Raw genomic sequence first — 16,296 nt, forward strand, 5'->3', positions numbered from 1 at the left:
AGAAATATCAAGCGGGACAGCCCTTGACTCTCCATGTTTCTTGATTTCATTATTCCAAATATAGGTGACATATTTTTGAAGTCTTACTGGTGTTGTGATATCCGAATTGATAAAGTTGACATTCTTTGAAGCAATTAAGACATTAATTACAGTCGAGCCTTCTTTTCAAAAAACAAATTGCCTCAATTTTGAGTACTATGAAATTTCAAAACAGGACCAGATGTAACCATTTCTTCAGCTCGGTCAGTATCGTATTTACTATTATTAATGAGCATTATTGAGGGACATTTCGACAACAAATCACTCTTCAATATATTTGTTTCTGATATATCATTTCCCTTAACCAGCAGATTTTTCAAAGTTTCACTTTCTACATCAGAAGCTCTTCTGTCATGTAAGGGTTTTGAATAGTTCGGAAAAAGTCATGCGATACCCGGAAAGGAATATCCTAAATAATGAGAGATAATGTGGACCATGATTTTTTTTGTATTAGTTTACTGCAATATCGTTGAGAAGATATACAGTGTAGATGTTCAGTCTTTCAACTTTCAATCAATCAAATATTGGTTTCAAATGAGCCCAAACTGCAATTGTTTCATGTCTGTTATTATCTGAGAGAGTGTAAAAAGATTGAATGTTGACATTATTGAGGTGTCTTGAGAATAATACACCCGAATGTAGTGAAAAATAGTCCAAAAATTGCACAACGCCATCTTTCGAAAATAAGCTGTAGAGAAGCAAGATATTTCATTTCAATTTGATGAAAAATGAACATCAGAGTATAGAGTACAAAATTCTTTATCGATCATGAAATTGAAACAGACGAAACTTTTGAAACAACCTATCAACATTTTGTTAGCGCCGTCATTACGGTGCCAACTGAACGAAAACATTAAAAGTTGAATGGGACATTTTTTAATCGTATCGTCTATGTGAATGTATTCAAAACGGAATGCATCTCATCATGGGGTATATGAAAATCTAGATAGTGATTTCTCCGAAACGAAACATTGCACTGAAAATCTCTGAATGCTTTCTGGTCTAAAAGAAGAAGAAGCAAAGAAATGGGAAACTTTTTTACAGTCTAACAAGAAATTTGACAAATTGGGATTTTTTTTCTTTCTTGAATGACACAATTTTCCTTTATTGTAACCACATCCTTATGTTTTTTTATGTGTTCATGAGAGACATCTTCATTTTGGACCTCCTGTATCAATAACATACCTTCTATCATCCTGGTTATTCTATCTTCACACTCTCCGTACATGCTTGCTCTATATTGCGCGCTTCTCCTATGGAATCCCTCCCCAAAACCGTCTTCGGACAACTCGAACTCCTCTGGTGGCTTACTGCTTCTTCTTGGTCTCCTTTTTACAACAGTTTTCGGCCTCCGACAGGCCAGAATAGTAGCAACTGCAATAATACTCAGGATGAGCAGCACTGCGGCCACCGCCAAACCAACAATGATCAAGGTTAGGTTTTTTCCGGAAGTGGAACTTTCTGGGTCTGGTTTCAGTTGGGTTGTGTCTGAAAATGAGAAGGATTGTAGACGGAGTCAAGAAAATGAATAATGTCTGGGTACAGATATATTGTGAAAAATGCTGAAACGGGTTCATTCATTAGTTTTTCCTACTGATTTTCTCGACAAAATAAGTCCGATATTTTTACTATCATTTCGAATTATCGATGTAAAATTTCGCATAGCTTATGTATCCAAAAATGATTTTTAAAAAATTTGGGAAGAAGTAATATTTCTAGAAATTTCAGTTTTTTTATTTCAATCGAGCAACAGAAAGGTTCGTATGACCGTCTTTCTCTCAGGAAAGTATGCAGAGTATTTGCATATTTCTTCTAAAGCTTCAATATCACAGAAAATTTTGATTAAAATGGGGAAGATCAAATTCCATTTATAAATCCGAAGCTTCGGAAGAAATCAAAATTTTTCTGTGTACCAATTTTGTTCCATTTTGTTCATCTGATAATGTTCTATGAAAAATATCCAAACATTTTTTTCCCAACTGTGATTCCTTGAAATCATTATTTGGAAAATTGTGGATACAATGAATCCACTCAGAATATTCAGTCGATGACGAGAGATAAGCTGTAGCTATAACCAGAATATATCGAAAAAAATTACGGAAACTTTTATGTTAGCCCAGAGAGAGTGAACAGTATTTGTTGTAAACATGTTGAATAAAAATTAAAGAAAATAATTCTTGTTCGAATGGTTAAAGATATTCAAAACATGTATAAAATCGATTTTGTTGATACTAATATGAATGAAATGAAAAATTTCGGGATCAAATGACCCGTATTTTTTCAATGTGGAATAATCTGAAAGTGAAAACTGATAATATCGCCACAACTAAACCACTTTTCGTCGACTTTCATTCAGTATTGTCACCATAAAAATTTGCATATTTTTCAGATATTGGAAGGTGAAAATATCCAAAGAAGGTTGATAAAAAATCGATTTTCCTTAAAAAAAATCTTTCGTTCAATAGTTGATATACAACGTTCTTCTTCTATCACAAGATGATGAATAAAATACAGTTTCTGCCTTATTTTCGATAGTTTCATCCCAGTTATAGTTTCTTTTGGAATAATAGAAATGATTTCGAAATTGATAAAAATCAAACCAATTTCAGGGATCCTTTATTGGGATAGAATTTTCATTTCTTTCGCATCATTCATCTGTGTTTCATATATTTGAATCTGCTATATCTAATCTCAATTTGAGGATCATATAGTGAATTTTTGTCCTTTCAGTATACTGCAAAATATAATGAAGAAATGTATAATGAAATTTACTAACTTTGAACTAATGTCGAACTCATTTTGTTTTTCTATTATATATACTTTATTGTCCAAAGAAAACATCTTGTTGACAAAGGTAATGAATAAATATGAAAGAATACAAAAATGTCCTATGAATATAAAATTATAGATGAAATATAATGTTAACAAAAGTATAAAAACTCTAAATAAGAAACCACAAACAATGGTTGAAACATACATACACATAAAACATGCTAGGTTGAAAATGATCGGTATAGAACTCAATCAAACTGTAATAGGGTCTACTACTCAGAATTTCTTTAATAATTTTACTGTACTGATTGGTATCAATATTTGTCTCTTTAGTGTAACTCGGCAGGTGGTTATACATCTTCATACCATTGTAAAATAAAAAGTCCTTGACCAGAGTGTTGCAAGGGATAGTTAATTTTAAATTTTTCTGCATGCTCTGACGAGTTGTATAGTGATGGGTGGCAACCTGAAGTTTCAGACGATGTTTCTTAATTAAATATACTGTCTCCAGAATAAAAAGGGCTACAACTGTCAAAATTTTCATATATAAACAGTTGCTTGCATGAGTCACGACGCTTAGTTTTGCACAAGTATCGTATAGCTTTCTTCTGTAATACAAATACAGACTCCAGCAAATTAACTACACACACCCCAAAAAGGTATATCGTACCTCAACTCTACCAAAGTTTCATATGCTGTTTTTGCAGTAGAAACTTGCAGTTCTCTAGCAATAACTCTCACTGCATAACAGCCGGTGGAAAATTTCATTTCTCTCATGTGAGCGTCAAATTTCAGTCCACCGTCTATATACAGTCCCAGAAGTTTCGTACACTCTCTGTTCTTAATGATACCGCTCACTACAGATAAATTCTCAAGTGAACATTTGGAAGTCATAATATTTGTTTTGGAATTATTAAGGGAGAGTAGATCAGAATCACACCAAAACTTGATTTTTTGTATATCATGAGCTATCGTCTCATTGAGTATATCTATACCTTTACTATGCCACAATATGGTGGTGTCGTCATACCCTGTGATTTTTTGTCTGTTTGTGCTGTTTATCTCAAAAGCTGTACACTCCAGGATGTGGAGTGAACTCCAGATCACTAAGCCTAAGGATCAAGTGAGGAATGGGAAATACCAGCGTGGTCCAAACAGAACTGGCTGATATCTCAATCGCCACAAAAGAAATAACCAGAAAAGGCATTTTTGGCAAAAACATAACATTCTGCACTGATAGCAGATAAGCCCTATTATCCTTGAACAGACAACGTCTTACCTTAGGGCTAGTACTAGAGTACCACCAAGATTTAGCCAAAGCCTTGGTAATAATCATTATCCTGAGGTGGGTTGAAGGGCACGACAGGAGTAGAGGTAATCGTATTGCCGACTTTTTAGCCAAGAAATCGGCTGGACCAAGAATTTTAGGACCCAGTGTCACCTACGGCCTGATCACACCCATGCTCAATCCCTAAAAAGATGGGATGAAATCAAAGAAAGCAATCTTGCCAGGATCACCCTGGGCGACCGATCAAGCTGGAGCCGAAGAAATATCTGGCGATGACCAGGAAAAATCTACGCTTGACAGTAGACTGAAAACTGTCAACTGAGGAAACACTCCTACAATATAGGACTAGTGGACACACTGCTATGCAGGATAAGTGAACAGGAAGATAAAACTCTCAGGCATGACCTATGAGAATGTCCGGAGTTATTGTCAATAAGAGAGTGTGTGTTCGGCAAGGCTTGGCCTACACCTGCCGATAAAAAGGAGATGTCCCCCAGAGACCTGTTCACCTTCCTGGAAAACGCAGGGTGGACAATGACCTAGGAGGACAACTCCTTGGGAGGATGTACAATGGGTTACATGTGGTCTAAGCGCTGTGGACCTACACTCACCCTCCCTACTCTCGTATCATTCATCTATGTTTCATATAATTGAATCTGCTATATCCAATCTCAATTTGAGGAATAGATAGTGTATTTTCAGTAGACTGCAAAATATAATAATGAAATGTATATTGAAATTTCCATACTTTGAACTAACGTCGAATTCATTTATACCCTTTGATTTTTTGTCTTCCTGTGCTATCTATATCAAAAGCTGTACCAGTGGTGACAACGGTATAGATCAAATCGATTTGATTCAGAATTTCTTTCAATTTCCCAATAATTTTTTTTTATTTTTCTCTTATTTCCTGTACATCCCCTTGAGTATCGATCCTGGTGGAAGGGTACATAAAACATCTTGAGAAAAATTATCCAACATCAATGCGGTGTATAGACATTTTTCCGATAAATGCCATAGTTTTCGAGTTATTTGCAGAAAATGGTCCCTACTTTCCAGTGCTTTCGACATATCTGACCTATCCATTGTGCTCTGTATACCGCTAATCAGATCCAACTGAGAGTTCTGTGGGTATATAACACACTCAAAGTTTCTATTGTAGTAATCGCAACGTCTGTATTTCTGTTGTGAATAACGAACTTGTGTTGTTACCAGTATTTCTGCAATAACTACATGTTTTTAATGAGTAGAGTAGAGTAGAGCAAAGCACAGTGGAGTGGGCACAGTGACATTCTCTATACATATCTTTATACATTTTATGTCCATTCAAAACGCTTTTAAAACAATTGAAAGAATCATGTTAAAACAGAAGTGAAATTACTGTTTCAGAATTGAAACATTTTAAATGAAGAAAAGTATATTCAAAATACATGGAATCATCGAAGTTATTTTAATGTTAGAGACTCAGCTATTTTCGTAAACTCCCCAATGATGTGAAAACAATTACGAACTAGAAATATTTCGATAGTTCATTTCGAATTGTTGAACAATGAATATTTCATGTTGGGATGAAGCTAATTATAACAGATGCAAGTTTGAAGTTTTTTTTGACTTATCGGTAACTTATGCATAAATGGATTCAATAAATGTGCAGAACTCATGGCATAATTATGGTTATCACAATTCTTTCAAAGGTCATTCATGAGTATGTCAATTCGCAATGGAACCGAATAATAATAGGTCGAATATGTTTCTGAATGAAAATCTGCATACGCAAGAATTCCTATAGTTTATTTCTGGCATACACTCACTAAAAGTCACGAATGACCCCATATCAAAATTTCATGAAAAATAACTGACTAGAATGAAGAATAATACGGCAACATTCTTCAGTGGCCCAATAACAAATAGATCACTTGCAAGTCTTACGTCACACCAGTTCAGACCAGTTCAGTTGATCGTCGAATATAATGCCTTAAAATTTCACATACTTTCCACTTCAAGTTTTGTTGGATACTATTCCATGTGTTCCAAGAATTCCAAGAAGTATTCAGCAAACAAAACACAATTCTTCAGTACAACATAAATGCATGAATCGTTGATAAAAATTTCGAACCGTGAGGACCTAGATCGGAACCCTGTGGAACACCGTGATATATTTCAGGCAATTCTGATTTTCCCTTATTGGCATCAACATACTGATATCTATTTCAGATTTGAGAATTGGTGAGAAGATCATTCATTTCAAATTATAGCTAAGGCTAACACCGAGTAGATGCTAGAACAACGGTCGGCAACAGGCGAACCGCGGCCCGTTAGCGGACCGCGAAAGGTCGAACATTGGAACATATATACCAAGTATAAAAATCAATACGTAGATAAGGTATACCATACCTTTATTATTTGAAGTAATATTTTTAATTCACATAGAATTGAAGTATGTATTTATTTTATTTCAAGTTGCCTAGTCAACCTCTTTTACAAGTACCTACCTACAACTGAAATGGTTTTATTAGTTTCCTATCTACCTTGTGTACATGTGTGTTTATGCGCGCTTGCCACTATTTTGTTTTGTTGAATCAAATAGGAGGTTTCTGGCAGAATGGACTGAACAATATTGTTTTACGCTGCCTAATAGGCCTCAAGCGATTCCAGTGTGCCTCATATACAATTAAACTGTCGCTATTGTTGAGAGTTGTAATTTGAAGCGACACTCATTAGCAATTTCACAAAAACATTCCTTTTGGCAGTAAGGCTAGTTTGTTGCATAAGTGAGCAAGAAAAATCCACAGAAGCAGCGCTACGTGTGTGCTGGACACTTAATAAACAGCAGAAACCATTTTCAGATTCTGAGATGGTGAAAAAATGTATATTAGAAGTAGTCACGGCACTTTTAGAAGAAAAAAGAACTTGTCGCTGCATTTCAAGGTATTCCATTATCAGCGAGAAGTAATACACGAGAAACGGAAATTTTTGCTGCCGATATTAAAAACACTCTTCTTGAACTTCTGTAAAAGGCACCTTGCTACGCCATAGCACTTGATGAATCATATGACATTGTTGATGATGAACAAATATCTATTTTCATAAGACTTCTTGATATTGCGTGTCAGATTTTTAGATTTACCAATATGGCCGTAGAAAGGTTACACTCGAGGAGAAGATTTATTCAAGGTCATTGATGAATTTAATACTAAATCTAACATTAGTTAAGATAAAATGGTGTCGTTGCTTTCAACTGACGGGGCCCCAGCAATGATTGTCAAAGAAGAAGGCGTAGTAAATTGAATCAGGAATAAAAACTCAGGTCTAGTATCGTATTAGTGCATAATGCACCAGGCAGCCCTTTGTGGAAAACTCAGTGCCACACTGAACGAAGTGATGGACAGCTTGGTCGAGTTGAATAATTTTATGAGATCTCATTCTGCTCTTCAGCACCGACATTACACAGAGTTTTTTTCTAACAGCGTATTCTGACTTAACTGCAACACGACAAAATATTCGTTGGTTGAGTAAAGGTCAAGTTATTGAAAGTTTCTGGCCGAAAAAAGAAGAAGTAACCTCCTTCTTGCAAAACTTAAATACAGAGGGAGCCAGAAATGGAAAATTAATATGTGATATGATACAAAACGTGTCTGCTTTTCATCGCAGGTTGGATATACTTGAAAGAGATATTGCAAGACAAGAATTTATTCATATTTCGATAATTCTTTAATATAAAAAGAACTCTGAAGAAAGTAGACATTGCAATATTTTTGAAATTTCTGACCGATTTCAGGAATGAATTTGCTACAAGATTCCAAGACTTTGCAAGATATCTCCGTTCCCTAAATCGTCATTTGAAGTTGATGTAGCAGCAGAATGGACAGATGTGGCTGCTAAAGGCATCACTTCAAATAGAGAATATGTGTCTCTGCAAGTATATGAAACGATATACACTGAAGAATTTTGGACCAACCATGTACCAGAAAAATATGGAAATTGTAAGAAACTAGCTATAAATTCGGCACTAGGTTTGGCTCGACATACATATGTGGAACATCTTTCTCAAAGAATAATTTTTTGGAAAACAAATATCGTTCGACATTTACGAACGACCACCTAGAAGACACACTTTGAATTTGCTGTTCCTCTCGAGAAACAAACTATAAAAAACTGGCTCAATACCGTCGGTGTAATTTCTCACAATAATTTCAGGTCTTGTGTTTTATAATTTAGAATTTGATTTGAAACCAGTTGTTTTTTCTAGACCTCGTAAAAATTTTCCCACAGTTACCGAACACTCAAAAGTCCAAGTGGGACAGAAAAATAATTTTTTTCATGTTCCATTTTCGTTAATTTCCATCTCCAGTTATCGTCATATATTACACATACTATTCTGCAAATTTTCCCACATAGTTCATCAGTCTCTACTTAATAATTCCCTTTGGGTGCTATTTCCATATTCACTATCATCAGACATTGGACTGATTTAGCATACTGAATATATGCTTATCCGATAGTGCATCTAAGGAACCGCAGTGTCTTGGTTGTAAATCGATGTTAGATTCATGTTCCATGCGGTGCGATGAGAACTAGTTGGGGTATTGTTTACGTTTGGGTGAAGTTTGATTTATATAGGAAATTGTTCCACTGCGAAAGCCGAATCTCCAGTGATACCCTTGTGAAGTGAGTTATATATTGATAGTTCAGGAAACTTGAGGGTTCGCAGTGGAAATATCTCCTCACAATTTCTTTCACTTCTCTATTGAAACATTTTGAAAATCCTGTTGATTTTTAGTAGATATCGTTTCTCCAAAAATCCAAATATCAAAGGATTGTTCAATTTCGATTTTTTCTAAGGTTTCGTACATCTTGCTGAGAACTGAAGAAGTGAAGAGGTCGATATGCCAATGAAACAACTAGAGAAGAACCATTAATATGGCTAGATAACTTTCGTAAATCGTGTTTCTGTTGATTCAGGTAGTCTGGAGCGATAATACCTGTATCTGTATCAGGTAAATTGTCAATAACATCTGATGACCTATTTCTACCTGTCGTCATGCTGTTTGCTATTCTTGAACACCCCAGAATGGGATTCCATATTCGATTGAGGTTAACCGCTTCTTCTTTTCTGTTGAAATTATACCTGGTCGGAGTCAATATATTCCGTGTTTCCGAATAGAACTCAGGGGTTTCCTTCACTGAGTGCATGTTCTGCCACAGGCGACTTACCCGTTTGCCCCAGTCTGCAGTTTTTCTCATGCTCTTTCAATCTTTTTCCTATGGATCTGGTGGATTCGGTGGTTCCGCAAGTGCAGGGTATACGATAAACCCTTGCTGTTGATTGTGGGTCCCTTTTGTCTTTAGCCGACCTGAGACTTTATTGAATCCACCTGGTGAGCTTGAATATCGTTTCAAAGTTGCGCATAGTTAGCCAAGTAAAATTTCACGCAACACTTGTTTGCAGAAACAACACAAATGCACGGAGTCATCAACAGAAGCTCACTAGGTGATCACTACCGTACCTGATCATCAGATATGATACGACTGCCTTATAATCCTTTTGCTTATTCACTGGGATATTTTGCAAGATTTGAGAGGCTTTTTCTCGTAGTACCAGTATAAGAGTTGTTGCTTCATTTTCCACCCATTATTTTCCCCAGTGGCCTCAAATTTTCTGCGACGAACTGACCGTGAAGATTCGCCATCGAAGGTTGGAGATTTCATAAAACTACTGCTAGAAGGGAGAGATGACGTTAACATTTTGCATTTTTTGACAGTAATCCTTTTCCTGTCCGGAGATCATTTTCGAAGTTCCTGAAAAACCTCTCCAAACTTTTTGTCCTTTCAACCTCTTCATGCTTCTCATCGACTGTTTTCCCCAATCCCTTCTTTGTTTCCTGAAATACTTTTCCAAATTCCTCCTGTATAAAATCCTCTACCTCCCTTTTACTCATTTGGAAAGATTTTGAATCCTTCAAAGAATTGCGGTACATCTGATTTTTTTCTGCGTTTCCGGATTTTACTGAATATTCACCAGTAAGTTATGATCATTTTTTCTGCCTCTTTTCTGTTTTTCCAATAGTTTCCAATCTTCTTCTCTTATGCATTCATCTTCTTCTCTTCTACGAATTTCATCCTCAGCCAAGCTCGCTTGTAAGACCTCGAACATTTTCTAAAGTTTTTCCATTTCGTCCTAATCGACACATCATCTTTTCACCAATTATCCCACTTCTGACACCAAATGTTACGTTCTTCACTATGGGTTGATCAATAATTGCCTACACTGAGCAATAATTGAACCTAACTTTACTTTATTTTAAATACAACAAACACTTCAACTAAAACTTGAACTATTATTCGAATGTCTATCCCCTTACCAGATTGCTCCGTGTACCATACTGTAACTTCCATTCGACTGTCTCGATGGACGAGTGGATGGCGCTCATATTTGGCAATCGAAGGCACTGGAAAATTCCTCGGAATTCCATCGATGCCGGTAGCATTCATCTCGCTACATCTAGTACGGTAGCTATTAGCTACGTCACAATTGGTTTATTGCTACCAGTGGCGGCCGACGTTATTTTTTCAAGGTATGATTTACAACAATATATTAAATTTGATATTCTGCTGAAACCTCAAAGAGTCACGTAAGATCAGTCCTAGATTTTTTATATCATCTGAAATCCTAATAACTTCATCATTAATTATCATCTGGTGATTACTTTTTGCGACTGTCAGAATGGATTTGCTACCGAAAACCATGTCTATAGGTTTTTTGCATCTAACATTAGGGAATACTGACTAGCAACTTCAGCAATGTTGCCCAGGTCATTATTCACAGCCACCGCATCGTCACTCATACCATCTATGGGAAACTTGTGATAAAGTTGAATATCATCAGCGTACATATGTTTTCCACAATGACTAACAAACTTTCCAAACTGGCTTGTGTATATTGAGAATAGAAGCTGCCCTAAGACAGAACCCTGTGGTACACCAGATGACGCATTTCTATCAACAGAGGTAAGAATAGAAGAGTTGGAGTCTTCACCTACATCACTTGATTTTAGAAAAGTTAGCAGTGTATTATTACGAACAGTATCGAAGGCTTTGATAAAGTCAAGCATAATCAAGGTTGCATATTCTGAACTATCAATTGCCCGAAATACGTCGAACTATGGTCGAACTATGCCCTGTTCTGAAACCCCAATGAATTTGTAGCAAAATGTGATTATCATCAATGAATTGGCTGAATTGTTCTGCTATAATTTTTCCAATAGCTTTGATAAACCCGATGATATACTAATAGGACTCAAGTCCGAGATATCTTGCGAGTCGTTAATTCTCTGAATAGGGGTTATACGTGCATATTTCCAGGAATTGGGCAACTTTGATGATAATAATATGCAGTTAGAAAGATGAACAAGATATAATAGTAATAATATTAAAAATATTTATTGATTTCTTTAGGACATCCTGATATACATACATTATTTCAAAAATATATAAATAAATGACATAAATATCAAAAATTATGATATGATAGAAGAAAAAAAAATTAAAACCATTTTTCAATGATTCCAGAATGGTTTCATTTTGAGGATATACATAATAAATATATTACCAAACAGAAAAAAGAACATCAAGTATGATATTTCATATAGTTCATGAGTTTTTTTTGAATTGGAAAACATTTATTGAATCTTCCAACGAAAGTTGAAGTTTGTTATACTCATTCAAACCTTTATAAATTAAAGGCTTCGTCGTACTAGTCAAATTAGTTCGAGGAAGGTGGAATTTTTGGAAGCTACTCGCTCTTGTTAAGTGGTTATGGATTTGAGATTTATATCTACAGAATTCTTCAAAATAAGTTGAAAGCAAGTTATGTGTTAGTTTGAAAATGAATATCATTGTTAACTCGAACAGTCTCTGGGAAACAGACAGCCACTGCAATCTACTTAACATGTTTCATATATTAGAATACCTAAACACTTGTAAAATAATCCCCATTCCACGATTCTGTAACTTTTGTAAAGCCGATACCTTATTTTTGGTCAAATGAGTACAACAGACTAGCACAATAATCAAAATGGGGTTGCATTATACAATTATATAATGTAATTTTTGAGTACATCGAAAGCTGAGATGAAATTCTTGAGAAAAAATATATTTTTTTAGTAATTTCTCTATATATATATAATCAAAATGAGCATGAAGAGATGAACGATTATCCACCCGATTATCCACCCGAACCTAAGTATTTGAATTCATTTACGAACTCTATTACATCACCTGCAATTTGTAATCTTATGTTGAGACTGTTGATGAGTGATAGCTTATAACCAGTGGATGAGATCGTATATTTTGTTTTGGAGGTGTTGAGTTTTAATTTATTGCTATTCATGTACTTGAAAACATTTCTTAGTTCATTATTCATTTGATCAGCTACTGTTTCTATATTATCTCCCGAAATTGATAACAAAGTGTCGTCTGCAAAAAGGTTCATGAAATCACAACCATGGATGGTATCTATATCATTCAGGTAGATTAAAAATAATATAGGTCCCAAAACACTCCCCTGAGGTACCCCGAAAATGACATCGCGAGATGATGAAACTGAATCCTTTATTTTGGTTACCTGTTTGCGTTGTGATGAATAATCAGTCAGCCATAACAAAACAGTTTCCCTGATACCAATACTTAGTAATATGTGGCAATCAATTGTCTCAAAAGCTTTTTTAAGATCTAAAAATACGGCTATGATATAATGTCACTTATCTTGATTTTTTCCATTTTGATATTGTGACTTGTAATGCAGACTCACATTAATGACGTTTTCTGAAACCTGACTGATATTTTAGTGAAATATATTAGTTTCTAGATATTCAATGAGTTGATTATAAACTGCGAGTTTTTTATTTCAATATAAGGCAAAGTGTTGATTGGTCTAAATTCCCAGGATTTATTTGTGTTAAGGAGTTTCAGAATTGGCACAAGGACACTGGTCTTGAGCTCCTTCGGGAATCTGCCAGTGCTCAAAGATGTATTTATTAAATACAACAATACATGTCCTATACTCCCTAACGTTTTTTTAATAAGTTTGCAATTGAGTATTTCACTGCCGTATTTCATTTCCACTCCGTTCATCAATTTAGACAGATCTCCTAACTCCAACACTTTGAATTTCTCGAAGGAGTTGTTAATCGATATAACATTGTTCTCATGAAGTGAATTAGATTAATCAATAGTGTTCACAATTTCTTGTGCGCTATCAATAAAAAAATTGTTGAATGATTCTGCAATATCTAGTTTATTTTTATGGATGACTGACTGACCATTTATTTTAAAATAAATACTATCAGTATTAGTTTTTGGACTTACAAGCTGTTTGAGTGTTTTCCACATGATCCTCGGATTTGACCTATTTTGATCAATTTTATCATAATAGTTTTTCTTTTTCTTTGAGTTTCAGTAAATTCACACATTTATTTCGAAGAAATTTATAGTGGTTCCAATTTTCTCCAGTTCTATTATTTTTGAATATCTTGAAGCCGAATCTCTTTCGTCACAATGTATTTTAACCTCGTCGTCATACCATGGTACACTATTTGACTTCAAAGTGTATGATCTTTTTGGTGCAATTGAGTCAGCTACTGACTCACACTGACTTTTGAAGTCTTCATTAAATATATCTATATCAACACAGCTCAACAAAAAGTTACATGATATCAAACTCAAGTTAATCTTGTCCATATTACAATCATTGAGGTTTCTGTATGTTTTTGTGATATTTTGTGCTACATTTATATTGCAATTACTCAAATTGACTGTTATTAATGAATGATCAGTTAACTTTGGGGAATCATGAACGACAGTATTAACATCAAAATTGGTGAGTACATAGTCAACAATGGTATTGCTTTATTGAGCACACCTGGTTATTTGAGTTACAGTTTGTTCAATTCCAAGCATGTTCAACATAGTTTTTCATTTTTGTGCAACAATATTCATTACTAAGGAAATTCAAGTTGAAGTCTCCAGCAAATAAACTTTTATATTTAGGATAAAACAAAGTTTCACACATATTTTCAAAATCACTCAAGAATACAGAATGACTGGAATTTGGCGAGTGGTAAAGACAGACAATTATGTAGATTTGTTCATTTGAAGTAACCCTTACAGCTCTACACCAGTATAAATGTTTTATATATCGAAAATTTTATATCTGTTCTTATATACAGTATAACCCCTCCTGTGTCTCTGGACATCAAATCACAAAGGACACAATTATAGTTTGGGAGATAAATTTCTGAATCCTCTATATCTCCAGTTGTACGGGTTTTACTTAATAGCACTGAAACAGGATTATAACATAAGATTCTTACTATAAGCTCGTTTTTATTTGCTAAGATACTCTGAATGTTCAAATAAATGATATCACTATGATACTGTATATTAGGAAGCTTCACTTGTTTCTTGATGTAGCCATCATAGTTTTATTTACTGAAGTAGGTTTATTGTCAACATATTCAATTGTTTTTGAGAAATCACCATTTTTTTCCATTTCATGCAGCTGACTCTTCATTTTCATGTAGTATTCCCGATGCTTCTTTGTTTGATCACTGGTAATTTGGTAATTTAATCCGACTGTTCTTTAAAATATTCAAAGCATCTTTTCGTGATTTGAGAATAACTTTGAGTAGCATAGGTTTATTTTCCATAGTAGTAGTTCATTTTCCATGGTAGAATACATGGACAGACTTTCAAAACCCAGGGTACTATTGTTTTCAAAAGCAGATTTTTTTCGGTAGAAAATACTGAAAAGACAATGGTTGGGTAATAATGAGGAGTGAATGAGGACATAAATAGTTTTTCGAAATTGGAATGAAATTCTTCTCTAGCACCGAAACACGCTGTACAGCATCACCTAACTCAATAGCATGTTGATAAAAACTGACATCCACTTTCCTCAGAAACCAGTTTCATCAGTTTCATTTTGAAAAATATAAGGAGTTTGAAAAATTTTACATGTGAGTGTACTTCTCATGTAAGAATGTATCGTCCGCTAATCATTAGGGAGGGGAAATGTCAAGAATCTATTTAGGTATCGTTTACATTCCCATTCGGTTTCAACCACTCCCAACCATCAAGAGTCCCTTTCCACACGATATACATATATCTTAACGAGTCATTACATTGGCAGATGCATGGTAAAACAAGGGACAAAGCGGTGGAACTGAGCACCAACAGCAGAGCGGTAAACCTTCGATGTCGAGTTTGAAGTGCCCCTTGCAACCCTCCAGAAGAGCGGAAGGTCGCTGGGGAAAAGGCTAATTTAATTAAAGGAGACACTAACAATAACCGAATACGCGTTCTGCATGTCTACAGCAAGAGCTGTAAATGGAACGGTATACACGTGTTTCGTAGGACGAATTATCAGAGAGATTTGAGAATTTTGTATAGGCCAGTTATTGTCCTTGTCATTTCTCTTTCGGATTTGCATGCATCTGCAAAGAAGCAAAAGGAATTGTTATTAACATTTTCCATCTTTATTAAAAATCGGCAAAGTAATTCCAGTATACAAAAAGCAAAATCCAGCAAATTTTGAAAATTATAGGGCCATTACTGTCACATCCTGCTTTTCCAAGGTTTTTGAATATTCTTATAGACAAAGACTTATGAATTTTGCATTAAATCATAGGGTCTTCTTAGATAACCAACTGGTTTCCTTCCAATTCAGAGTGCGATGTTGTCATTTTATGAAAAATTGTTGGGATCTTCTGTGATCTCACCAGGGCATTTGAATGTATTCAGCATGAGGTACTCTTGTCTAAATTGCACAAATATGGTATTCGTGGAGTATTCACTCGACTGGATACGGAGTTTTTTGACCCACAGAAAACAGTTTGTTAGTATATCTGCATATCAAAATGTCTCTATGGGCGTTCCCCAAGGCTCTGTTTTGGGACCAATTTCATTTTTATTCTACACGAATGACATGGATAACATCGAATATTTTGCCAGCTAAATATATAGAATATTAAATATGCAGATGACACCAATATATTTGTCTCTGACAAATGTGAAAATAGCTTGAAACAAAAGTGTACAACTACGGTTGGTAACCTCATTTCATGGTGTCTCTCTATTTCAACAGTAATAAGACAAATATATTTCGATTCCACAACTACCAAAAACAATGCAAAACTGTA

The 16,296-nt window shown here is 34.9% G+C and overlaps 1 protein-coding gene across 2 annotated transcripts in view; it reads right to left on the reverse strand.

Moving 5' to 3' along the window:
* Positions 1 to 16,296, reverse strand: part of side (motor axon guidance molcule sidestep) — a 249,718-nt gene that overhangs the window by 20,623 nt on the left and 212,799 nt on the right. For both annotated transcript variants that reach the window (XM_074171289.1, XM_074171290.1), the window contains one exon: positions 1,225 to 1,527. In XM_074171289.1, the coding sequence (XP_074027390.1) occupies positions 1,225 to 1,527 (303 nt within the window). The remainder of the gene's footprint in view (positions 1 to 1,224; positions 1,528 to 16,296) is intronic.

This window comes from Leptinotarsa decemlineata, unplaced genomic scaffold (genome assembly GCF_025532065.1).
Source record: "Leptinotarsa decemlineata unplaced genomic scaffold, Ldec_3_MD MMD2_tig00000010_RagTag_RagTag, whole genome shotgun sequence".
NCBI lineage: Eukaryota > Metazoa > Arthropoda > Insecta > Coleoptera > Chrysomelidae > Leptinotarsa > Leptinotarsa decemlineata.